The following is a 27,465-nucleotide window of genomic DNA, read 5'->3' as shown; positions in this document are numbered from 1 at the left end:
CACCGTAGTTCCATGCACATCCCTAGAAGGGAGATGAAGTGCCTGCTCACTCTTCTTGGTGCTTGATGTTCAGAGATCACAGTGGTTTTATATTATTAAAGGTTTCATGCGATCCATCAGAAAGAATGTAGTTCCAGGTTTCTTTGTAGTCGTTCCAGTGGATGATTGGGGAGGGAGGGACTACGCCAATAATTAAAAACAGATCACAAAATAAATTTTAATTTTGCTAGCCACATACACAATCTTGGCTACTGTTCAAAGTAAGTGATTTAGAGAAACACCCACATAAATCTAAATGCAAATTCCATAGACACCAGTATCACATTGGTAGGCCTTATTTTCTCAAGAGTCTTGAACATAAAAAATAGTTTCCTCATGTACTATTAAGTTCACCATCATGATAGCCATGAAGATAACGAACAAAAATATTCTCAGGGCACTGTATGTACCTTCCACAATTATGCAATAGTGGGATGAAAGGGTTTTGGCTACCCATGTGAAGGCTTGCTTTATATGCGAGCTTGGGAGCAATGCCATTCACTCCCCAAATGAGCATGTACCCCAGATTTACTTGAATAGAAGACAACCCTGAATATAAGATGACCCCCTTAAAAATATGGGTTAAATATAGGCTATACCATTTACCAAAAAGAAGAGGACCCTGAATTTAAGACAACCCCCCAAATTCAAAGAACTTGGGGGGAATCTAGTCTTAGATTCAGGTAAATACATCAGATAATCTGGATTCAGCAATGGGATGAGCAGCAAAATCCATTATCATCCTAGAACTGTAAGAATGTTCCTTCTGCATGTTTAATTGCCTAAGAGGCAGTCATATTATTAGAAGTCAAATAGAACTTGATTGAAAAGGTGAAATTCTATTTACAACAGAGACATAGGGCTTCTGATCAATGTGTTGAATGTTGCAAACATTTCAACTACTGCTCAGGAGAAAAATGAGGATTTCAGCAAAAGGGGTGGGGGGTGGGACATTAATGACTGATTTAATAAATTTGATCTTGAGAGACTCTGATCTGACACAACCATGTCCACAGGGTCCACAATTTCATGCCATTTAAGTACCTTAATAATTTCAACACTTTCCACTTGCAATTATTTCATGAGTTCTGTTCATTAAAAAATAAAGAGTAGTGCAACGGTAGCACAATTACCACTGACTTTGCCACTAAAGCAGAAAACAAAAAAATCTGTAATACACAGTTTATTAGGAGTTGCATTACAAACACTTTATGGAAGTTTTTTAAAACATGATTTAAATCAGAGTCCACAATGCTTAGAACAGATTTCTTATGTATCTTCAAACCTTCTGCATCTTGTAATAGAAAATGAGTAGAACTTGTGTGCCAGACCTATACAAAGATGAACCCAGCATTCATGTCTTCTGATGAGTTGTGTGTACTAGCTTTCATTTTCTGTAGTCATGTCCGATAGAGGTTTTACAGAATTATAATGTTCTCCTAATCCATATGCATGTCTCATATACCTAGAAGCAAGAGCAATAACCATTATAAGAAATTACAACTAGCCAACCCCGCACAGAGCATCTGTGTGGCGCTTTGGGGCCGGCTGTTTTCCCCTCCCTCTTCCTCCTGCCCCGTCTCTCCTCTCCTCCCCTACCCTCCGGCCCGCGCTTTCCAGCCCTCCTCCCCTCCCGTTCCTCCCCACACACAGAGCATCGGTGGGCGGCCAAGAAGGGCCCCGCCGCCACCTTTCTCCCCCCCCCCGCCCGCCGCCGCCTTTCTCTCTCCCCCCCGCCCGCCGCCGCCTTTCTCTTGTAAATTAGATGAATATAGAAGACTGCAACCATATTTAAAGATGAAACAGGCAACCAGTTTTCAAACATATTCCAACTTTACAACATACTGATAGGGGGTGGAGTGAGAGGAGGAGACAAGCATATGAAAGTATGCTGGTAACATTCTAAATTTGTGAAAGTTTCTCATTTCTTGAAAGGATGCCACCTAGAATGCACACCACCCTCTCAATTACCTTGCCCAGCCATAGAAGTTTGGAGACAAGCCTATAGTTGCTTAATTCTGAGGGATCCAATGCAAGCCTCTTCATAAGTGGTCTAATGATTGCCTCCTTAAGACAGAGGTATCTTGCCTTCCCTCATAGAAGCATTTATAATATCTACCAGGCCCTCTACAATAACCAGCCTGCTAGACAGTATAAGCCATGCTGGACAAGGGTCAAGGAAACATTTGGTGAACGTTCCAAGCAGCTTGTCCACATCCTCAGGAGTCACAAACTGAAAATGACACAACCCAACCACATATGAGGAGTTGCTGGACACCTCCGCATCATACACTGCAGTAATTGTGGGGTCTGAGTCTTAGTTGGTCTGAATACGAGAGATTTTAATCTATAAAGAACTCATTAAAAATGTTACAATAGGTAATTGATTATTCCAAATTCTGATTCAAGGTGAGTTTGCTGTTCCAATTCTCCACCACGGCATCAACAGGATTACTGGCAGAGCCAATATGAAATTCTTCCAAGGCTTCTTGGAATCCTACTGAATCCAATAACCTTCTCAGGCAGACCATCCTAATAGGTTCCTCACAACTCCATATGATAGATAACACGGGGTATAATTTTAAGATTAGGAAGTGTTGTATTTCTTACTGTATGTACATCTCTACCCTAATTTCCTCAGCTCTATGCCAGAACAAGTAAACAAAATTATGAACCCATCTTTCACTCACCACGAATTGCACCCCAAAGCATTTTCACTTATCTCTAAACTGTTCTCTAAACTTGGTTATATGGAACAAAGTTGAAAATTATTCATTATATAGAATTTAGTGTTGGTGTTCATGCCAATGTTGTAAGTACCAAGCTCTGAAACTTGGAGTTATACTTACTAATTTGAATTCTTTTAGAAAAGTGCATTCAGTCAACAAAATTATTTAGTTAAAAGTTTAAAAAGTCTTGGAATTTAGTTAGAAATTTAATATGTTAAATTTCTTTTAGAAAAAATAAAATTTTAAAAAATCTTGGAAAATCTGGATGTTATTTTCTGTAGCAGAAAAGACAGGCAGCCATGTGTGTGTGTGAGTGATATCGAGACTAGTGTTGCATTAGTACAACACAAGAAGCTCTGCACACTTAAGTTTGCAGAGCTGCAAAAAGTTGCAGAGTTCCGCAGTGTTGTGCAACTGTGGGAAATATTCAAGGCTGGACAATACATTGTGCAACATTTTAACATCTGCTAGCACAAGAAGTACAGGTCAAGTATCCCTCATCTGGACATCCAAAATCCGGAATGCTCCAAAATCCGGGCACCACGCCATAACCAAAACAATAAACAAAAAAACCCCGCCTCGGCTCACTTTAAAAATGCAGTCAAGCCACCTTCCTCAGGGCCAGGGCCGTCCCACTGCCGAGTCCCTCCCTGCCATGCCTCAAGTTCACTTTGTACATAGGAAACTGGCACTGGGAACCACCCACTTATCGAGTCAGTGGGGATACAATTCAACAGAGAGACCCGTTGAAACGCAAACTTTTTCTGAGATGGGAAACTTGGTACATGCAAGGGAAGGGTATCAGCCAACATTGTTAAGGCATGCGGGGTTGCAGGCCGTCCCGCCACCCCCACCCACCACTGCCCACCCACTACCACCGGCGCCTCCCGCCTCCTCCGCTTGCCTCTTCAGCTGTCCACCTCCTTGCCGCCGCCATTGTTTCTCACCACTGGAACTCTTGTGGGCTCTCACGAGAGTTCCGCCTCCACTTTCAGACCCACGTCTACCAGAATTACATGGCTGTATATAGAAGATTCCCAAATCCAGAAAAGTCCGAAATCCTGAACACTGCTGGTCCTAACAGTCCAGATAAGGGACACTCGACCTGTAGTCTGGAATAGGTGTTGCTTTCTTTGCACATCACTACACTATGCCCTTGCACAAGCACAACAGCATTAACCTAGCCTAATCATACCCTGGGTCTTACTCCTAGGTAAGTGTGCATACATTTCAGTCTTACATGTCCATTAGTTTTCAGTGGGTTTACTTGTGAGCCAATTTGAGCCCAAGTCTTTCCATGACTGTAAAAAGAAGTCTTAACTTTACTGTTCAAAACATATTTTTGAACTTGAGTCACTGATTAATTTTTCAACACACCTTGATGAACCCCAATGTATAAAGTGTCCACTTACACAAGTGTTAGTGGTTTCCTATTGTACTCTTCACCAACAATAATGGGAGGTGAATCCATTTGTACTACTTCAATTGGCGTTTGCAAAATCTGCGATAGAGCCCGTAGCTGTAAAGCAAAACAACAATTTATAAGCATTTTATTCCACCTTTTCAAAGATAGCCTCAAGACTGCTCACAACCACATTAACAACAAGAAACCAAAAAATTAATGCACTAATCAGATCTTCGAATTAGATTTCCACAACATCATTTTGTCCAAACATGTTTTAAATATATATACTTAAACTCCTAATAAAATGGAAATACTTTGGTCTTTGTAACACCTTTAAGGCTAACATTTGTTGACTACAAGACAGTTCAGATGAACACAGGAACATAGGAAGCTGCCATATACTGAGTCAGACCACTGGTCTATCTTGCTCAGTATTGTCTTCACAGACTGGCAGCAACTTCTCCAAGGTTGCAGGCAGGAATCTCTCTCATTCCTATCTTGGAGATGCCAGGGAGGGAACTTGGAACCTTCTGCTCTTCCCAGAAGGGCTCCATCCCCCAAGGGGACTATCTTACAATGCTCATACTTCTAGTCTCCCATTCATATGCAACCAGAGCGGACACTGCTTAGCTAAGGGAATAAGTCATGCTTGCTTCCAAAAAACCAGCTCTCCTCTCTTACCCACACCCCCGAAGAGACTGGAGAAGAAATGAATTTAACAAGAACAAGCACATGAAGGCAGTATATTGGAGTTTTTATTGTTAAAATTGGAACCAAATAATGTTTCTTTGTTGTTGTCATCAGCAGAATGTCAGCTGGACCACGTTCACTAACTAGAATCTATACATGAAAACTGGTTATTAATTCCTATTGACCCAACAATAGCATTGGCAAGCTAGATATATATAATGAGCGTAATTTATACTTTAGAAGGGATTCAATAATGGCAACAATCTTTTTACAAAAGTAGAATTGTTCTTCCCCCATATAAACAACCTGAAAGTGCTCTTAAGCCCTTGATGGTCTCTATATTATCCCCGCCTTGGGATTGTTTTTAATGAAAGGCGGTATATAAATTTAACAATAAATGAAATATTAAAGATTGCCTAAAACCAAAGCAATTTCTATATTTTAAAGTTTTGCTTTCAAGAACTGGGAAAATTCTTAAAAATTCATCAGACATGAAGCATCTTCTTTATATATATTTCTCTAAGGCAGGTCAGCCTCCTGTGTGTGGCAATTCTCATGAGAGTTCGCGAGCAGCTGCCGATTAGCGACGGGGACAGGAGGAAAGAAACTGCTGGTGGGAGAATGGCTGAGCAGGTGGGGAGGAGAAGCGGTAGCCAGGCCAGCCGGCCACCAGGCAGGGGAGGAGAAGCAGCAGCAAGGATGGCTGCCCGCTGAGGGAGAATGACCTGGGGCTGGCAGTGGGGGAGAGAACAAAAGGAAGATGGGGGGGGGGTTAGAGACAGGAGACCTAGGGGTGCAGATGCTCTGCACCAGGCCAGCTAGTTTAGTATTTAAAACATGAAGAAAATATGAGTTGATAAATACTTACTTCTAACTGTCCGCCCCATGCAGCTGTGTTTGCTATATCATAGCAGTATTTTTCAAATTCCTCTGGGGAGGGAAAAACAACAACCATGGAATTAGCCCTTTTTAAAAAAAATTGAATGTGAAGACAAAAATATAACATTAGTCATATGAAACAAGTGGAAGCAAAGCAGGAAAGAGCTAAGTGATGTGACAAAGGCAGAAGTGCAGTGGCATAGAGAAGGCACAGGCAGCCTGTGTTCTCACAGGTAGCTTCCCTCCATGGTGGCAGCACACTCCCTACCTCTCCCGAGTGGTGCACCACTCACCTTACCACTGTTGCACCTGGCAGTCTCCGAGAAACACGGCAGCTGACCCAGGAGCCCACAAGGAGGCTGACTTGCCCCCCGCTGCTGAGTTGGCCTCTGCACATGCAGATAACCGCCCAGAGACAAAACATAACCGCCCAGAGACGAAGGTTTGGGCGGTATAGAAGCTTAATAAATAAATAATAAATGATGGCAGTGTGAGTGGTCAGCACAGCACTGCCTTCTGACCACTCAAATGAGCACTGCGCATGCACAGAGGCCAGCTGAGTGGCAGGGGCGAGGGGCCTCCCTGAGGGCTCCTGGGAAGCACAGTGGCTGACCCAAAGACTGCTGGGTGCCACGGCGGTGAAGGGAGCGCTGTGGTTTCTGAAGACTACCGCAGGGACGAGAAGAGGCGGTCTAGCTGACCCCAAAAGTGTGCAATGCAGCCCCGGAGATGGCAGTATGGGCTCTTGCAACTCGGGCACCCTATTACAGCTACGTCCCTGCAGAAGTGTTAAAGCATGAATAGATTCGCCAGTAAAGTTTTAAACGTAATTAATGTTACTCCTAGATTGCACAGAGGTCCTATTTTGGGATCTAACATTTCCCTGGTTCAGTTGGGCCCGAGACGTTAAAGATAACATAACTCTGACTGCTGCTATAGTTCCTTCTGAAGTATATTTGTGTGAACAAGAGAAACACTGGGTTCCAAAATAAGACCTCTGTGCAATCAAGGAGCAACACTAATTATTAAATTGAATACTTTGTTTTACATGGATCGCTTTACACTGGCTAGGGTTTTCAATAATGGCTGACATCCTGACCAGCACTGGTGCAAAAGGAGAAGCAACAGTGAGGGACCAGGGCATATGAAGAGTTCCAGATTAATGCTGCACTGGTGCTACTGGTGTGTATATGTAATTTTGATTCCCTTCCCAAAAAAGTGTTCTGTACCCCCTAAAAGTCTCTCCCTCAGGACTGCACAACCTTCAGCGACATATTTTGGATAATACAGAGCACTTTGGGGGTAAGGAAAGATCAGTGGAATTACACACACTCACACCCCACTAGTACTGGTGCAGCATTAAGCTGCAACTCTTCAGATTTGACCAATGGTCTGAGTCAATATAAAGGAAGTTTTGAGGTCTTTTAAGATTAAACAATACAGTTATACTGTATAACTGAAGCACAATATAAACGGACTTGATACCAACCATATCTGTCACAACAGCGACTGCTGCTACTACGATGCATATTTATATACAACTTTTTAACAAAAGTGCTCAAAGTGGTTTATATAGAAAAATAATATATAAGATGGTTTTCTGTCCCCAAAGGGCTCACAGTCTAAAAAGAAACCCAAAAGGTAGATACCAGCAACAGACACCAGGGAGATGCTATGATAAGGCTGGATAGGGACAATTACTCTTTCCCTGCTAAATTTAAGACAATCACCACTTTAAAAAGGCGCCTCTTTGTTCGATTAGTAGAGCTAACATGCTTACTGGTAACAGAAAGATCGATTATATTAATTCTCCTGGGTGCGCTTTGGAATGTGCATCCTGGCACCCAGCTGATTGGCTGGGCGGCGGAGGCACCTGGTTGGCTGAGGCACACCCAGGAGAATTGGTCGCCATGGCAGTGGCAGGCCCGGCCACAGAGGCCAGGCGGGGGCGGGCCAGCCACGGAGGCCAGGCGGTGGGCCCGGCTGCAGAATTGGGTGGGGGGAGGGCAAGAGAGAGTTGGTTGGGGGGAGGGCAAGAGAGTGGGGCAGAAGGGAGGGAGAGGGAGGGAGAGTGGTGGGCCTGCTGCAGCGGGCCAGGCAGCAGCGGCGGGCCTGACCGTGGAGTTGGGCAGGGAGGGTGGGCAAGAGAGAGTTGGTTGGGGGCAAGGGACACGTGAGTGGGGCAGGAGGGAGGGAGGGTGGGCAAGAGAGAGTTGGCTGGGGGGGAGGGACAAGAGAGTGGGGCAGGAGGGAGGGTGGGCGAGAGAGTTGGCTGGGGGGAGGGACAAGAGAGTGGGGCAGGAGGGAGGGAGGGAGAGTGGTGGGCCAACTGCGGAGTTTGGCAGTGGGGAGGGAGGGCAGGCAAGAGAACATTGGCCGGGGGGGAGGGACAAGAGAGTGGGGCAGAAGGGAGCGAGGGGGAGGGAGAGTGGATCAGGAGGGAGTGGGGAACAGCCGGCCCCAAAGAGCGCAGATGCTCTGTGCGGGTCAGCTAGTGTAATTTAATTACAGGACATCTACCTACCTTGGCTATACAGGTCTCCTGTATTTGGGTTTGTCAGAAATGGTAGGAAGTCATCCGTGTGGCTTCTGATGTACTCTGAAGTCTGACTTCTAAGAGTTGCAACAGTCCAGGAGTTTTGTTGCTCCCTGAGTTGATCTTCAATAGCTCTGTACATACAGTGACCATCAGATGGAATCTGTTTGATTTCCAATTGCCTTTTTGATAAAATGTGTGCAAGTTTCTGGCTCTCAAGGTGCCTAGCTCCTGTTAAGTTTTCTATCTCAGCTTCTGCGATTCTTTCTTCTCTTTCCTTCTCCAAGGCTGCTTTTTTCTCCTGCGATTTGGAAACAGTAAAGCACATTGTGAGTTCACATTTGTCCACATCACGGATGACTATTAGCTCCCATGCTCCACGAGTCCCTTTGTGGCTTTCATAACATCTAGCAGGAATGGTGTGGTTGGGGCGGAGGGGACCTGCTGGATAAACGCCTCCTTGCAAGAGGGGACTGTCTCCGCTGCTTTCAAGGAAAAACGTCCCCCCCCCCCCAATGTATCAGCTCTTCGCATATACCCCTTCTTCTAGGACAAAGTGCTTGAGCAGGTGGTTGCTGTGACATTCCAGATCTCTTGCATGAAGCTGATTGCGTGTGTCCCTTCCAGATGGTCCAGGTCTAAGAAGACTAATACGTAGCATCAAGACTTCTTGCGCAGCAGCACTCTATCAGTGGAAGCTCTCTATCCGCACTCTCTCAGTGGAAGAGGAGCAAGTGGCACAAGCTGCCACTTGCACAGAAGTCTTTCTGTCACAATAGTGCTGCGGTGAGCTGGCGGGTGCTTGGAGGACAGGCAGGTAGGACCTGCCCACCTCCTCTTAAGAGAACCCCACGCCCCACACTGAAACATTTCGGCACCTCTCCAAAGAGGCACCGGAATGCTTCGGGCGCATCCCTAATATGCAGCTCTGTATCTGGTCATGAAAGGAGTTTCCGCTATCAGAGCGCCACTTGGCTGAAGGTCTGGATGTTTCCCAGTCACTGAGGAATTATCTATGCCAGGAAAAGGACAAGGAGAGTGTGACCCTGCTAGTTCTCCTGGACCTCTCAGTGGCTTTTGAGTCTATCAACCCTTATATCCTTCTGGATCGACCATCTGGGTCAGAGACGCTCCATTCAACTTATAGATAGAAGCAGCCCATTAACTCTCAGCACTTAGTCGTTTGGCTTGTAAACTGGCAGTCAAGATCAGTATTTCTGGAAATCCAGTTAGCCACAGTGAGCTCTGACCCTATTGCTGGTGTGTGGGAAAGAGCTCCTAACAGCCAGAACAGATCCATGCAATACCACGCAAGAAGTTGAAGGGAACCCTGATCTCACTATACTCAAACTCTTCAGGTGGCAGCTTTCCTTTGGACATAGGGCTGGATCCAGGTCTCCTAATGGCTCCAGTCAGAGTGCCCTCAAAGCATCAGATCTCACCTCAAAGCTGACATCCTGTGCTTGATCCTACACATTTCTTAATAACCTGTTTATGAGTAAATATTCAAATCCAAATCTTACCCGCCTCTTTTGTGCTTTTGATATTTTAGGAGGTTGGATCTGCTCTCTGTCCTCAAGTTCCAAGCTTGCAATACTTAAAGCTGCGGACTCCTCCTAAATGACAAATATGAGTTACCTTAAATGAGTAAATAATAGCTTCTTGATCTTTTCACACCTTGCTTTCAGGGTAAGTTCCGTTGCAGACATCCTGGAGTTTGATATTGTTTCTTGAAATATTTCATACCAGGGCCATTATTCTAGTTCATTAATATATTTTCTCAATGGCTTCAAATGTCTCTCTCTCTCTCTCTTTTTTTTGTAACACCCAGTTAAACCCATTTAGCTAAAGTATAATTACAAACTCGAACACACTACTCTGGTGAAACCAGATAGCTTTCTCTAAGTTACTTGATAATAAATTATATTTTATGCAACTCCATTCTACTTCTGTTTGACATCTGTCTTTAGAGATGGCTTATATATTACTACTACTACTACCAACAACAACAACGGGGCTCCAAACAGCTACGCACCCCACCAGATGCATCACTAAAGCTCCAACTCTCTGGCTTTATGTGGCATAAAAGTATAGTGGAGACAGGCCTATAGCAACTATAGGCCTGTCTCCAACCTTCCATGGTTGGGCAAGGTAACTGAGGGTGGTGGCCTCCCAGCTCCAGACAGTCTTGGAGGAAACTGATTATCTAGACCAATTTCAAACTGGCTTTTGGGTGGGCTATGGGGTTGAGACTGCTTTGGACAACCTGATGGGTGATCTCCAATGGAGAATTGACAGAGGGAGCATTGGTCCTTTTGGACCTCTTGGCAGCTTTCAATACTACCAACCATAGTATCTTTCTGGACTGTTTTGCAGTATTTCCGCTCCTACCTCTCGGGCAGATTCCAGACATTGTCACTTGGAGACTGTTGTTCTTCAAAACGTGAACTTTTATATGGCATCCCCCAGGGCTCCATACAGTCTCCAATGCTTTTTAACACCTGCATGAAACCACTGGGAAAGAATGTCAGGAGATTTGGTGCAGTGTGTCACCAGTATGCTGATGACACCCAAATCTATTTCTCCATGTCAACTTCATCATAACATCCCTGCCTGAAGGCAGTGATGGGCTGGATGAAGGATAACAAACTGAGACTGAATTCAAATAAGATGGAGGTACTTATTGTGCCAAAGCCACCTGATGGCGCAGCGGGGAAATGACTTGATTTAGCAAGCCAGAGGTTGCTGGTTCAAATCCCCGCCGGCATGTTTCCCAGACTATGGGAAACACCTATATCAGGCAGCAGCAATATAGGAACGATGCTGAAAGGCATCAACTCATACTGAGCAGGAGTTGGTAATGGTAAACCCCTCCTGTATTCTACCAAATGCAACCACAGGGCTCTGTGGGCGCCAGGATTCAATACCAACTCAATGGCACACTTTACTTTACTTATTGTGTGGAGTCAGAACTCAGAAGACAATTTTGATCTGCCAGTTCTGGATGGGGTCACACTTCCCCAGAAGGAACAGGTACGTAGTCTGGAGTGCTTTAGGATCCAAACCTCCCCCTGGTGTCTTAGGTTGAGGCCGTGGCTAGAGGTTCTTTCTAACAGCTTTGGCTGATTCACCAGCTGCACCCATTTCTTCTAAACAACCTCAGAACAATAGTACATATGCTGGTAACCTCCAGACTTGACTACTGCAATGAGTTCTATGTGGGGCTGTTTTTGTACGTAGTTCGTACAGACTGCAGTTGGTACAGAATGCAACAGTCAGGTTGATCTCTGGGTGATCTAGGAGACCATATTACTCCTACATTAGGGAGAACAACACTGGCTACTAATAAGTTTCCAGGCAAAATTCAAGGTGCTGGTTATAACCTATAAAGCCCTAAACAGCCTAGGCCCTGGGTATTTAAGAGAACATCCTCTTCACTATGAACCTCACTGCCCACCGAGATCATCTGAAGCACTTCATCTGCAATTGCCACCAGCATATCTGGTGGCTAGAGAGGGACGGGCCTTCTCTGTTGCCGCCCCGCAACTCTGGAATCCACTCCCTGCTGAAATAAGAGCCTCCCCATCTTTGACAACTTTTAAAAAGTATTTAAAGACACATTTATTTCACCCAAGCTTTCTAACTAGACTTGTAATTTAAAATTGTTTTAAGATTTTCATTCCTGGTTTAATGTGTTTTATTTTGCTGTAAACCACCCAGGGACAGAAGTTTGGAGTGGTGTACAGATATAATAAGTAAGTAAGTAAGTAAGCAAATAAATAGCAAGAACAGCAAGCAACATCCAGACTAGGTAGTCATGACTAAGCACCACTTAAATCAATGAGACCAGTTAGTCACAACTAATTTAGGTCCCATTAATTTCAATGAGATGTAGTCATGATTAACTTAGTCTGGAGTCACCCAGGGTTTTTGGTACACTTGACAAGCCTGCATAGCATACACACTCCAGCCACATACTGCGGTCCTCTATGCAAGTTGCAAAAACAGGGTTTATGAAACACCTGGCAGGAGGTGCGTGTACCCTCTAGGACAGGGCTACACAACTCCTCCTGCAGATGTTGGACTACAACTCCCATAATCCCTATTTGCTACTGTGGTTGGAGATGATGGGAACTGTAGTCCAAGAACAGCTAGGGGGTTAAAGTTGCGCAGCCCTACTCTAGGAGCTGCATGCTGTGCAAGAACAGTGAAACTGCATTCTGACATCCCAAGAGATTACCACTATCCCTCATATTATGGCAGGCCAGAAGTTTCTCCAAAATGGACTGGAGCAGTGACACAACAGCTTTTGGGGCTGGCCTTTGGGGGTGGGACTGAGGGCTAGGGCAGGATGTAGGGCTTCTGGATCTAACCTCAATATATTCTTGATTGTGTTAGGTCTTACCTTGAAATGGTTTAGCCTTTCAAGATTATTAAATATATTGTTTTATTTTTTATTGTGATTTTATTATGACTTTGAGTTTGTTAATTTTTGTTATTTCGATATGGTTTGTATACCGCCCAGCATCGTGGTGGGGAGGAGGAGGAGTAGTTGTTGTTTCATAGAGAGCTAACTGGAATCCCAGTCATCACAGAAAGCAAGCTACATATTTGCAGCAATTTGATGATATAACACGTAAAATCCATTTGGCCTGGGAGAATCCACATTGTGTTTTTCTGCAAAGCTGCTCTATAGATGTATATGTTTTGTAGAACTACCCTACATTTCATGCAACCTGACTTCCAAGCATCGTGTGTTCTCTAGTGATCATTCACTGTACATCTCGGGAGAACAACATTTATTGCTGCCACAATCAAAAGAGAACAATGGATTTTTCTCTGAAGCCTAATTCATCAGTGAACAGAATGCAATTCACTTACAGATATGCAATACAGCTTCAGTGGGCACTATGTCCAAGATGAAGGACAAAGCATACCTATAGGACTTTAGAAATAAAGTTCACATTGACTTCTACCTTGCTTTGCTCAGGTAATGTCTCCTTTAGCTTATTTAGTTCTTCTTTATGTTTCTGTTCTAGTTCTGCCTCCAGTTTGGCAACTTCATCCAACAACTGTTTTCTTCTCTTTTTGTCATTCTTTGGAACAGTATTTTTCATTCCTTGGATTTTGGCTGCAAAAACACAAAGTATAAGAACCTAAAAGGTATTCTCAGGTCACTGTTTATAACTGGAAAGTTGAATCACTTGATCTTAATTAATACTACTATTCATGCAAGTCTTCCAGTGGATGAATTATAAAGACATATTTCAGAAAGTATCTATTTCATTGAAAGCAAAAGCCTCATGCAGCCACTAGCTATAATGTTTGTTACTGATGAACCTCAAATCCCAAGTAGAGATTACCACTGAGGAAGCATAAGGATCCAGTTCCAGAGATGTTCAGAACACATCCAAGGGAATCACAAATATTTCATGACTGATAATCAAAACTTTAAATCCAAAATTACTTCAGGGCTTACTAACAAGGATACACACAGCCTGCTGACATTTGCAGCTTCTTAGCTCTGAAGCATAATTACTTGTGCACAGTGCAACATGGGTGCTACTGGAGACTCCAAAAGGGAACTGTCTGACAACCCTGGAATAGATGGACCAAAACATCTGGCTCATTATAAGGCAGCTTCATACATGCATCATCATACAAGCCTACGTAAACCATTACATGCAACAACTGACAAGGGAAAGAGTTTCACACTGCTTTTCCTCAGTCCTCCCAAAGTACAGGAAATGAGCAAGGCATGAAAAGCAGGTCCTTATGTAGGATACCATCCCTTAGGGCTGACAGCTTTTGAAGGTATCCTTTGCAGATTTCTGCAGATATCCCGCCCCCCGCCCCCCATGTCATTTCTTGTTACTATGCCATTTTAAAATTGAACGGGGGATACAAATAGAGAAACTGAAATAAGGGAATGAATAAGTCTCAGTTACTAGTGTTGCCAATGCCGATGCTCCAGGAATGGCCTGGAGACTCCAGGAGTCGGCATCAATTTCCAGGTGATTGCTGAAAACGGTTCTGGAGATTTTAACGGGTTGGTATGGTGAAAAAATATTGCAACACCTATTGAGGTAACATTCCTGGGTGAGACATCTCCAGAATTAGCTTCTGCTAGAGCTAGCAATCCTCTTAATGACAGGAACAGGCCCCAGGCCTTTTTCCCTTTGCAACTCTGCCCCCAATCCTGCCACTGACGACTTCATGCTTTGCTTTGCTGTTGGTGGTGCTGCCGCCGCCGAGGCAAGCAGGCAGCCTTCAACCTGGGCAGACATCGCCACGCGCTCTCACCCTGGAGGTCGCGCTTCTCTTTGCGCTGCCGCCTGGCAAGCAGCTCCAGCGCATCTTCCTCCGCTCCCGGCTCTTCTTCCCCGGGCCTGTCCATGGCGGCTCCCCTCCCTCGCCCGGTCGCCAGCGGACAAGCCCAATGCGCGCCTACCGTGAGCCCCGCCCGCAGTGCGCGGATACCATAGACAGAGGGCGGAAAGGAGGCGACTCGGGAACAGCGGCTCCTAGGTTTCTCTCGCCATGCTCGGGAAAGGATGCAGAGATAAGAAAGCTGCAGAGTGGCCCATCCCGATGTCTTGAAGGGCAACTTCTGGGTTCGCATTACAAGCATCTCCACGCGGCGGTTAGTATTTACCAATCCTCCGGAATTGGCAGGAGACTCCAAGATTCAGCATCAATCTCGAAAGCAATCCTGGAGACATTGTGAAAAATATCCCCAAGAATAGCTTAGACCGAGACCTAGCCTAGCAACAGCACACGGTTCAAGATTGTCTTTGCAGTGACTTGGCAGCGCAGCTCCCCAAAGTTTCATATAAGGGTCTTCATGAGTCCTACCTGAGGATGCAGAGGTCTGAACCTGGAGCCCTCGGCACGCAAACCAGGGGGCTCTAGCCCCCTCCAAAGGTAGCGTTGCCCATAGAAATCAATGGAGAAATGAATTCAGCTATGGTTGGTAGGTTAACTACCAAAGAGAAAATGTAGCAGAAAAACAGAAGGTCTGTCTCGCTCTTTCTGACTCATTTCGTGTAGAAAATATGGTTTTTAATGAAGTCTATATGGAGCGAATAAAGAATCGTGGTTATTGCCAGCTTTTGAGTTTCACTCACAAGTTCCTTTTGTGTGTCACTCTGGTATTTTTCTATCTCTATGAGACTAGTAAGGTAGCGCGCCATCTAGTGTCACTTGGGAATATTGCGACTCCAGAAGATTTTTAAATTTATTATTTTATTATGCCAGTGTTTATTTTCCCCTTTGGCCCTGCCAGAATTCAGGCTCCTTAAGTCCTAGTCTATGTGAAGGCTCTGCAGGGGTGAGCAGGGGTGGGACCTACACAATCCCTATAAATGCTAAAATAATGGTTAGAAAATTAGAGAAAGACTGATACGCCCACCTAAAACAATGGGAACAGTAATGCCTTTATTAATTATATTATGTTATATATAATAAAATTTTAAAAATACTACCTCCCCCTGGGACGGGCTAGAGAGTGGCACATGTGATGAAAGAGCTGGGCAGAACCTTGCATCAAGATAGTGGTTACAATGTTGGGCTAGGATGAGGGAGACCTGTGTTCAAATCCCCTTCAGTAGGGTTGCCAGGTCCAGGTGGTGAAAATAATCAAAATCTGTCACCAGAAAAGTGGAAATACTGTAGTTGGTGCTGTTCACTTAAAAAGGCTCCACTTTCCATTAAAAAATTGCAGAAAATTTACACATGGCAATTGGTATAATATATGCATGCTTTGCTAAAATCAGGATGATCTGAGAATAAATACAACACACGCCCCTTTTCCCACACAGTTCAAGCACCAGCCTTCCTCTGACTGGATCACAGAATCCTATGGGGGAAATGGTGCATTTTCTTTTCGTTTCATTTTCAAGGGGGAGGGAAACCATCACAGAACCCTTTCCACACAGTTTTCTTTTTTTAAAGTTATATACCGCCCCATACAAAAAAGTCCCTGTGCAGTTCACAATATAAAGCACCTGTTCAAACACCAGTAACCTCTGGGTCACAGCAGGCGTGGAGGAAGTCCAGTGGTGGCCCTCCCTAGTCCCACCTCCTGTGTCAGCATCTGATGTCAGAGAGTGGTTAGCCACACACCCTGCATCTGGCCCCATTTGGAGCTAAATTGTCCGGCGCTGTGTGGCTAAAGTGGCTCTCCCTGCCTTTGCATTTGGATTTCAGCTTCCATCCCCCCCCCCCAAAAGCTAAGCTCTAGCAATTGTAGAAGCGGAGTTATGGAGCAGAACGTGCAGTCACTATTCTGCTCAACTGCTGGACTTGGATTAAGAGAGGAAGAGCACAGGAGGCTAGCTGGGAGGGTTTCACTTTCACAAGTATAGTCATCCCCTGAGGAATGTTGCCTTGTTTGTTATCAGCAGGGGATCTCTTTTGGGCAGTTGAGAGGATAGCTTGCTTTTGATAGGAATCACTCCCTGCCTACCAGGCTCTGTATTGTAATGTTTAAGGACTTGCTTGGCTTTACGTTCAATGCATGCCTACTGCACCGTTGGTTTCAATCAGATCTTCTCTCAAATAAGTGTATACAGAATTGCAGCTTTAATTAAAAAGCTGTGCATTAAATATATCTTCCCCAGCTATTGCTGATAGATATCCAGAGCAAATACAAATCAATTGGAAAGTGCAGCTGCTAATTTGCATATGCAAAATTATTTTCAAGCCAATTTACATAATACGCAAATTAGGCACCTGGATTTGGATAGCCAGATTTTGGCAACCCTACACCATGGCTTTAACCCTAGGTGCAGCCTGGGGCTAAAGCCACAGTGATTGAGGGAGGCAGCCAGGCAGGGCAAGAAGCTGGTGAGGGGAATGTGAGCGAGCCACATCTGTGGTTTGTTTTACACACACACACACACACACACACACACACACACACACACACCACCCCCATTCCACTCTGACCAGCCACCACTGTGACCAAAGCCATAGAGGTTCGACCCTTATTCAGACATTACCTTGAATATGCATACAGCTGTCTGTACACATGTAGATGTTATTGGGTGAATGTCTGCACATGCATTCATTTCAAAAGCAAACTTGGATACATGCCCCCTCAGTTGCAGGATGCAGATAGGAAGTGTGTTATTGTACGTGTGTTGAACATGTGAAGAACTCTACGTGTGTTCAGATCAGTAAATATATACACTGTACATCATGTAAATGTTGCACACATGTAAATCATGCATGGTGTGGAGGAAGTGGATAGAGAGAAATTCTTCTCCCTCTCACATAGCACAAGAACCAGGGGTCATCCCATTAAATTGATTGCCAGGAAATCTAGGACCAACAAACAGAAGTATTTTTTCACACAACTCATAATCAACTTGTGGAATTCTCTGCCATGAGATGTAGTGACAGCCAACAACCTGGATGGTTTTAAGAGGGGTGTGGATAACTTCCTGGAGCAGAGGTTTATCATCGGCTACTAGTCGAAGCACTAAGGCCACCTCCAGCCTCAAAGGCAGGATGCCTCTGAGTACCAGTTGCAGGGCAGTAACAGCAGGAGAGAGGGCACGTTGTTGCTAAATTTTGTGTTTTCACCATGCTCAGCCACAGACTTGGGTAAAACCAGGGATATATCACAACATTTTGTTGCGGGTATTTTCAGGAGTATGTTTAAAAGTGATTAGAGGACCAGTTGGAGTGATTCCAGGTGATTCCATGATAATGATAATAATCAATATGTATAGTGTCATCATTTGTAATGCACCTGCATATTGACAGAAGAAGAAACCTGATCCATGCGCTGAACATGATAGGAAGCATAAATAGCAGAAATGCATGATATGTTGGAGATTCCTGACCGGATATTTCAGTTTTTGTTTTACTTAATGCAGTCATGGGAGGAGGGAGCTCTCTGAATTTGATCAGAGCAGTAAAACTGGGGAAGAGGATATTTTAACCCTTTCCTCCTGTACAGTTGTCCCAATCTAAAACACACAACCCAAGTGGCTGTTTGCCCTAATAGGAAAAGTTTGCTGATACCTGTAAATAGCAATGGTGGTGGTGGTGGCGGTGGCAGGGGTGAGGGGCGAGAGTTCACATAGACTAAACATTATGCCCTGCCCATGGGGATCCACCAAGGATCTCCAACCTCATCTCTTGTGTGGCCTTAGGAGAAGGTCTGTTTCTGTCTTTTATTGGGGGGAAATGTATATCCTACCTCCTCCTCCACTGCTCAACACAGCATACAAAATAATAAAGAACAGTAAAATCTCTTTAAAATGACTATTTATTTAACACATTTATATACCACCTAGAGACTTTGGTATTGGGCAGTATATAAATGAGTTAAATAAATAAATTAATAAATTAATAAATTAAATAAAACACTAAAAATGCAACAAATGCATAGTAAGTCAGGGCTTCCTAGAAGAAAAAATGGATTCTGAATTAATTTGGAGTGGGGTCAGATGACACACAAAAAGCCTCACTGCCAATTTCCAGAGCTTTATCGGTGAACACGACTTCCAGGGAGCAAGGATACGCTGACCCTTGGTTGCGTCATCAGAGAACCCACCAATGTTGGCATATTATTCCCTCCTTGTGGTTCCGAACCCGGCATCTATAACCAACTTCAGTTCTTTGTTATGGATGTCAGGTTCAGAATTGCAAGAAGAGCAATCCCGCCAACACTGGTTGTGCTGTCCATACATGCCATACATGCCAATGGTGGCATATCCCCCTCCCTACTAGAAGTTGTGTGTGTGATGCGTTTTGCATGTCATCTGAATCCACCCCTAGCGTAATAGCATGCAACCTGATCCTATGCATCTTTACTTAGAAATAAATCTTACTGAATTCAATAGGACTTTCTTCCAAGTAAAGCAGACATAGGTTTGCATTGTGTATGACCTTTAATCCAGTGACTGGATCTCTGCTGCTACTACAAATATTTATATAATGCTTTTCAAAAAAAGTTCCCAAATCGGTTCACACAGAGAAATAATAAGTAGATAATTAAATAAAGATGGCCCCGGTCCCCAACGGGCTCACAATCTAAAAAGAAATATAAGATAGACACCAGCAACAGCCACTGGGAGGACACTGTGCTGGGGATAGATAGAGCCAGTTGCTCCCCACTGCTCAATAAAGAGAATTACCACTTTAAAAAGATGCCTCTTTGATCAATTAGCAGGAGACCATCTCCCAGTGGGTTTTTTTGTTTGTTGGTTGGTTTTCTAACTACAGAGCAATTGCTGGTGGGGGGTGCAGATTTTTGATAGGACCAGCAGCACTAGGGAAAACCTCATGGTGCAGCGGAGTAATGGTTTGACTACCAAACCAGAGGTTGCTGGTAAATCCCATACCAGAATCCCCGCTGGTATGTTTCCCAGACTATGGGAAACACCTATTTGGGGCAGCAGCAATATAGGAAAATGCTGAAAGGCATCATCTCATACTGCGTGGGAGGAGGCAATGGTAAACCCCTCCTGTATTCTACCAAAGACAACCACAGGGCTCTGTGGTCGCCAGGAGTCGACACCGACTTGATGGCACGCTTTACTTTTACCCCACCCCAACACACTCACACACACCATTTTCCTGATCTAATCATTTCCACAGAGCTATTAACCCTGCTGAGGAAAAAGAACAAACACTAATGACTGATCTCCCAAATCAGGTTTGTTTTGGCCTTCTGTCTACTCTGACACACAAATGAAAAATCTGTAGAAGCATGGAGGTTTTATAGCCCATCTTTTGCATGGAAATAAGCCTGGATTTGCAGACTCTACCCATCACGAGAGAGCATGCACAGTATGAGCCGCGTTCCCTGTGTAGCAACAAATGAGCTACACAAAATCCTACCAAAAATGACAGGAAGCTTGAGCTTGTTCAGTGTGTTTGAAGACAGCTGGTTTTCTGTGGGAGGACCTTAGCAATAATACCTTAGCATGCAGAAAGCTAGGATACAAGAGAATAGTTAAGTTCTGCCAACACTTTCCCCTGCCAATCACGCTTAATGGCTCAAATGAAAGAACGCTTTTAAGTGTTCAGCTTGCAAGTCCTTGTATTATTCTAAAAATAAGGTGAAGAAAAATAGCAGAAGGGTTATAAAAGAAATGACAGAGGCGCCACATGGAAGAAATAATGGCCATACAGGAGCATTGCAAGAGCTCACATTTCAAGATAAGAATAAAATAAGACGGCCCTTTTGTGTAAGTGAAGACATTACCGGGACAGCAGTCATTACGACAACAATCTGCCATCAGGAAAAGAATTGTATTTCAGTAGCATCTACCAGCTTTATAACAGCTTGGCCTTGCATATAATGCAAGGGCTTCACAATATTGAATATTGCATCTGAAGATATGTTTGGGCATATGCGATGAAAGATATGTCAATAGCTACCTTGGCCCAAATGCAGTCTTTTCAATGGCATAACCAGAAGATCACAAGAATGGCAGAGGCAGAGTGGATCAAATGTAAGATTTGGCTCAAGGAAACTTGGATCAGGGAAACTCAAGTACAAGTCAGTGGGAGATAACTTCACCCTTCTCCGGGCTTAGCAGAAGGGCAGGGAGTCTCACTAGAACAGGGGTAGGCAAACTTAGCTCTCACGATGTTGTTGAATTAAAACATCTGGAGAGCCTAGGTTGCCTACACCTGCACTAGAATAAGAGATGTGCTTGTGAATAGTGTTTGTGACTGCCCCCCCCGACCCGGCACCCCTGCAAGAATGCACCCAAGCCTCTCCTGTGGATGAGCATTGCATGGGGAAATTGATAATGATGTGCATGCTTTTTGTAGGGAAGTTTGCCTACTGTTACTGACTTTCTCACTGAGGAACCCCTGAGAAGCCAATAGGTTTGCCAGTTTGAAAACGAACCTCTAAACTACTGAGGCCATTTTAAAAAAATCAAATATTCCTTTTTAAAAAGTTATCCAACATTCTCTGTTCGACTGGATGCTACAGATTCCCAATTTACCACATGGTTACATATGTACCGTGGCAAGTGACTATGGAGCAAATTGGCATATGCACCTACCTAGAATCCTGGGCTCAAGCAGAGACTAGTTTCGTTCTTATGGAGGCAATGTTTCCTTGAGGTTTGTAGTTGTTTCCACATTACGATGCAGCTCTGGAAAAGGACTGAGAAAAAACACTTCATGGTTGCTTAGTGTAATAATGGCTTTTGATTAGTTTCTTATCAAGCTCAAACACATGCATTTATGCATTGGCTCTGCACACTAGTGTGCCTTAGGTTCAAGATAACTTTCCAAATTCACAGAACAGGAATCCATGTCACTTGAATTTCCTGCTATTTCCAATAGGCTATGCCAGCAAATATAACATTCTGAATTATTTTATCTGTCCAGACTACCAGCCAGTTAAGCTGGAATGCTAACTGAGTACCCCTGCTAACTGAGCAAAGAGGCACCTTTTAAAAGTGGTGATTCTCTTTACTGAGCAAAGGAAGAGAAACTGGCCCTATCCATCCCCAGCACAGCATCCCTCCAGTGGCTGTTACTGGTGTCTATCGTATGTTTCTTCTTTTAGATTGTGCGCCCTTTAGGGACAGGGAGCCATCTTATTTATTTATTATTTCTCTGTGTAAACCGCTTGGGGAACTTTTGTTGGAAAGTGGTATATAAATATTCATATATCATATCAGCCCCACTGACACCTCAGTCTCAATTTCTGCTGTCTCCATCCTACTCAGCAGCTGTACCCATCTTTCTGCAAAGACGTTTAAGGTGTTTAAGATGAATGGGTCAGCATGGGTGCATCAATACAACATCTCGGAAAACACGATGCTGCATCAGAGTTACAGGATGTGACCCCGGTGTTGTTTGCACAAAGCACAATCACACCTGAAAGCAGGGGCAGCCCAAGATATTGCGACTCCTGAGGCAAGGTGCCAAATGACTAACCTTTAAAAAGGTTAGTCAAGAGACATCTGCTCACCCAGGCTTTTAATTAGATTTACAATTTTAATAGTTAAGACTGTTAACATGTTTTCAGTTTTAGATTGTTTTAAAATTTTAATTTTGTTTTAATGGTATTTTTATTGTAAACTGCCCAGAGACGTGAGTTTTGAGCAGTATAGAAATTTGTTAAATAAATAAATGCTGCCTTGCCCCATGCCCTGGTAGGGACCAAGCCCTTTCCAAAACCAACTCTTGCAGGATTTGAAAGTGGTGTGAAGGGTGGGGAGGAGGGGAGGTTGCCAACAGTCTTCTCTTCTTTCCATGAGGTATTCCTTGCAAGGCTCAGATTGATCCTGAGGAGCTGCCCTGATGACAGTGAGGGGGCATCTTGCCACCCCCATGGCACCCCAGTAATATGCCACCTGAGGCAACTGCCTCACCTTGCCCAATGGAAGGACCGTGTTTGTGTGTAGGGCCTTTCCAGATATGAGGGCTGTTCTCACTATCCTCAAGAGGAGGACAGTGTCTTAGCCACTGTTCCTTCTAAAGCGTGTGCACGCTCACAAGTTTTTGGATGTCCGCTCAGTTCATTTTAGATCCTGCTCAGGCCAAATCAGGAAGACTCCATTCTGAATGCAAGTGCGCGCACACTGCTTTGATACTGCTGCCCAGAACAAAACTCATTCCGCACAGAGATGAAAAAAATTAGAGGGACCACTAGCCTAGGTTTGGGATCTGTGCATGCTCCCATTTTCTGTCTGTGGTCAGTCTGCAAGGGAAACGCAAGATAGGAGAAGGAGAAAGTGATCTTGTGTGAGACTCATTCTGGGTACGAGGGCTTTTCCGCTTGCCTCATTCAAGAGCGGGGTACAGCTACTGAGTAGTATGGAGCCCTCATACCCAACTCAAGCCTCACACACAATCACTTTCTCCCCCTTGCCTGGCTTTTCCCTCGCAGATGATTAAAAAATTGAGGGCGCACACAGCTTCCGAACTTGGATAGGACACTTGTCCTACCTTATTTACCATTAAATGAACTGCCTGACTAGTTTTCTCTTGCCTTGCAAGTCTATTCCATTTTCCCATCGCACAAAATATGTTATTTCCCCTTAATCTTGGTTGTAATTCCTGGAAGATCCTCTATCCGCTTGCTTCCCTCTTATATGAAAATCAGTGTTTATGGTTATGCCCAATACATTGGTACAGGAAGTAAAGCTCCTTTTATGACATGTCTTTGTAAGTTACAGCATGAGGGCCTGAAAGAAGTCTTTTATAGATGTAGTCTCTTTGGGAGGTTTGGGGGACAGCTGCCTCATCTTGCTGAATTTTTCCATCATTTTTTGTGACTGAAACAGAAATCCATTACCCAGAAATTCAAGGCAGAGAAGAGACCAACTTTTTCAAAGCACAACATTTCACTCTCAAGCACCGTTGAATACAACTGATGTTTGCAATGTATTTCATATAAAACAAATGTAACCATCTCTGCCGCTTGTGGTGAGTTACGGTGTGCTTTAAGAATCTGGCTGGGTTTTTGTTTTGTTTTGTTTTGGGGTTTTTTTTTTACTAGTGGTGATAAATGCTTGCTCAAGAGACATTTATAACAAAACACACTTGTTACAGATTTAGTAAATCTGTTTTAATAACACGTAACACATATGTGCTGGCTATAACCTATTACATTTGTTATAAAAAATAAGGGCTGACATCCAGAACAACAAAGGATGTGTGCAGCATTCCATATTAAAACATCTCAGGTGCTCATCTGGGGGTGGTGAGGTGTGTGCGGACAATGTTCACTGATCTCTCCTTCCATTTGAAACACTCTGTGCCACCCCAAAATATGCCCCCGAGACTGTGCAGCCCTCAGGGACATATTTTTTTGTCCCTGAGTGCCATGCAACCCTCGGGCACTCAGAGCTTCAAAGGGAAGGGGAGATCTGCAAAAATTACCTTCCTTTGTGTGAGCACCCACACTGCTTTAGTCTGTAATGTAGGACACTGCATGCATGCTTCATTAATCTGGATGTCAGCCAGCATATCTAACACAACAAATAAATATGATAATGAATGTAAAACTGAAATTCTCTCATCCAGTGGAGGCTAATCAAATCTAATCTTCCTAAAACATTCTGTGCTCCATCTTAAAACTATTACAAACTGTAGACCTCGGACTTTTCCATCCCATCCAACTTTGTTTCCCCCAACTCTGGCTATGTAATATGCATGACATCATCCTTTTAATATATGCTTCCTGATTGACTGGGACCATGTATGCAATTGATACCAAAAATGGTGCCTTCACTCAGAACTGGCTTAATTTGCCCAAATCTGATTGGTTACAAAGAACTAGAACACCATCCCACTCACTATGCGATCCCTGTGACTGCCCACATGACTGATCCAGAAGCAGAAAGAAGTAATTACTAGAACAAAAAGGGGAGGGGGCTGTGAAGCGGCAGCAGATAGAAAAGAACATAAGAACAGCCCTGCTGGATCAGGCACAAGGCCCATCTAGTCCAGCATCCTATTTCACACAGTGACCCACCAGATGCCTCTGGGAGCCCACAGGCAAGGGGTATGTGCATGTCCTCTCTCCTGTTGTTGCTCCCCTGCAACTGGTATTTAGAGGCATTGTGCATCTGAGGCTGGAGATGGCTCACAGCCATCAGACTAGTAGCCATTGATAGACCTGTCATCCATGAATCTATCTAAGCCCCTTTTAAAGCCATCCAAGCTGGTGGCCATCACCACATCCCATGGCAAGGAATTCCATAGATTAATTATGTGTTGTGTGAAAAAGTGCTTCCGCTTGTCAGTCCTAAATTTCCCAACCTTCAGTTTCATGGTGTGACCCCTGGTACTAGTGTTGTGAGGGAGGGAGAAAAATTTCTCTCTGTCTACCCTCTCCACTCCATGCATAATTTTATACATTTAAATCATGTCTCCCCTTAGTCACCTCTTTTCCAAGGTAAAGAGCCCCAGATGCTGTAGCCTAGCCTCACAAGGAAGGTGCCCCAGGCCCTTGATCATTTTGGGTGCCCTCCTCTGCACCTTTTCCAGTTCTACAATATCCTTCTTAAGTTATGGTGACCAAAGCTGTATGCAGTACCCCAGATGTGGCTGCACCATAGATTTGTATAAGGGCATTATAATATTAGCATTTTTATTTTCAACCCCACTCCTGATGATTCCTAGCATGGAATTTGCTTTTTTCACAGCTGCAGGCACTGAGACGACACTTTCAATGAGCTGTCCACCACGACCCCAAGATCCCTCTTCTGGTCAGTCACTGACAGCTCAGTTCCCATCAGTGTATATGTGAAGTTGGTGTTTTTTTGCCCCACTGTGCATTACTTTACACTCGTTTACATTGAACCGCATTTGCCATTTTGTCATCCAGTCCCCCAATTTGGAGAGATCTTTTTGGAGTTCATCACAATCCATTGTGGATTTCACTACCCTAAATAGTTTAGTGTCGTCTGCAAGTCCGGCCACTTTGCTGGTCACCCCAAGTTCTAGATCTAGTATCCTCTGTGCAAGAGGATATGGGCACATCACCCAAGGAAGGGGTCCCTGCTAAGGAAGTGTTTCCCTCTTCCTCAGACTGATGTCCTCCTTCCCTGAGACTCTCATTCTCCATGACAGCAGAAGCACCCTCATCATGGGAGTGGGATGCCTCTACCACATCCCTGAGGGTCTCATCCACACACCTCTCTTCCTTCCTGAGCTTCTCCAGGTCAGCCACCTTGGCTTCAAGGGAACAAACTTGTTCCCTGAGAGCCAAGAGCTCTTTGCACCGAGCGCACACCCACGACTTCTGCCCTTCAGGCAGATTGTCATACATGCGACATTCTTTGCAATACACTGGGAAGCAGCCCCTCCCCTGCTGGCATTCTATCTTCATAACTAGTTTTATTGGGTATTTAGAGTATATGGGGTTTGAAGCTAGGTACTGGGTACAGTTGTCAGCTAATTAATGGTTTTTAGTTTTGTCTTTGATGAAAATTACAAAGGTTAGATAGAACTTACCTTATTCTTGCTTTGTGTGTCTCCCCACAGCTTTTCCTGCCAATCTCCCGCTAGACTCTCACAAAACTACTTTGTTATCTGTTTGCAAACTCCTGTTAGCAAAGTTCCTGGTAGCAAATCTCCTCTCGTCCGAGCCTTGTATTCAACACCAGCAGTCAAACTAACTCAGCCCAGGAATTTGGGGCCTCCCACAAGCTGGGGTCCTCACCTGGAATGAATGAATCCCCCACTCAGGCTTCTCATCTGGCAAAGACACAAACACTGCCAGCCAGCCAGAAATCCAACCCTAGGAGATTTCCAGCCCTAGCTTCTCCTTCCCCTCTTGTTTTCTTGGTGATTTGTTTATTTATTTATTTAATATCCTTGCTGTGGAAATGTTGCTACAAGCTTGTTGCTTCCTCCCTCCTCAAGAACACCAACAACTGGAAGTAATGACAGTAATGAGAAGTAATGACAGTAAATAGGATGGGGGGAAATTATCACATGTAAGGCCTGCAACTTTTGGGGAAAGACTCTATCCCACTAAAAACATTACTTTTCACCTTTAAAAAAACTAAATTGGGGAATATTCAATGAAATTGCTGGGTAATCAGCTCTGTGATGGCTGAAAGCCTTTTGGAATGCCCCTTGAGTCATCCCTAGCCATGCCACATAACAGCATCTCCCTACCTTGCCTTTTCTCTGCCTATTTTGATGTTGGTTATTATTATATTCATGAAATTGTTACATTTATCCCATCTTTCCTCTAAGGACTTCAGGGAAAAATTCAAGATGTCCACCCCTCCATTTTAATCTCATAACAAACCTCCAATGTAGGTTAGGTTGAAAGCTAGTGACTGACCTAAGCATCATGACTGAGCAGGGATTTGAACCCAGGTCTTCCCAGTTTAAGTCCAACACTCGGTCCATTGCTCCATACTAGTATGGTGCTGCATTCCACTACCAGTCTGCATCTACTGATTTGGTTCTTGTCAGTGGAATAATAGCATCAGCCCAGGCGGCTATGCCAGATGATAATTTTCATTCTATCTTTAACACTGTTTCTACAGACTTGTCATAATGGAAATTTGGGCTGTACTAAAGCAATGTTACCTATTTCTAGGTTGAAGTGTCATGGATGAGTCACCATCATACAGTTTATTTTTTAAAATGTGCACTTTTCAAGCATCCAGAAATCTTCTACAGGTTTCTCTATAGTGAGGAATCAGGAATAGGAATAGGTAGCTGCCCGCTCC

At 44.1% G+C, this 27,465-nt stretch overlaps 1 protein-coding gene across 2 annotated transcripts; it reads right to left on the bottom strand.

Moving 5' to 3' along the window:
* Positions 1-196: 196 nt before the first annotated feature.
* Positions 197-14,881, bottom strand: OTUD6B (OTU deubiquitinase 6B). Of its 2 annotated transcripts, none has more exons than XM_053246073.1 (7): positions 14,730-14,881; positions 13,255-13,409; positions 9,802-9,894; positions 8,267-8,579; positions 5,732-5,793; positions 4,181-4,287; positions 197-1,504 (listed from the first exon to the last, which is right to left on the bottom strand). In XM_053246073.1, the coding sequence occupies exons 2-7, from the start codon at positions 13,393-13,395 to the stop codon at positions 1,420-1,422; spliced, it is 801 nt and encodes a 266-aa protein (XP_053102048.1). In that variant the 5' UTR covers positions 13,396-13,409; positions 14,730-14,881; the 3' UTR covers positions 197-1,419. The 2 variants fall into 2 exon arrangements, with proteins under 2 accessions (XP_053102048.1, XP_053102047.1); XM_053246072.1 differs by lacking the exon at positions 14,730-14,881 and adding an exon at positions 14,582-14,722.
* Between the last annotated feature and the right edge of the window lie 12,584 nt (positions 14,882-27,465).

The sequence above is a fragment of the Hemicordylus capensis genome, chromosome 4 (assembly GCF_027244095.1).
Source record: "Hemicordylus capensis ecotype Gifberg chromosome 4, rHemCap1.1.pri, whole genome shotgun sequence".
Lineage (NCBI taxonomy): Eukaryota > Metazoa > Chordata > Lepidosauria > Squamata > Cordylidae > Hemicordylus > Hemicordylus capensis.
The sequence above is the reverse complement of the archived record's forward strand: the minus strand, read 5'-3'. Positions and strand labels throughout refer to the sequence as shown.

What these genes read in the sequence shown, in the direction of transcription:
- OTUD6B (XM_053246072.1), bottom strand. Translation starts at nt 14,675, where the DNA reads ATGGACAGGCCCGGGGAAGAAGAGCCGGGAGCGGAGGAAGATGCGCTG. An exon ending in AGGAGACCTGTATAGCCAAG is followed by an intron (nt 5,794 to 8,266) that starts GTAGGTAGATGT and finishes TTCCCTCCCCAG; the next exon opens with AGGAATTTGAAAAATACTGC. An exon ending in CATGGGGCGGACAGTTAGAA is followed by an intron (nt 4,288 to 5,731) that starts GTAAGTATTTAT and finishes TTTGCTTTACAG; the next exon opens with CTACGGGCTCTATCGCAGAT.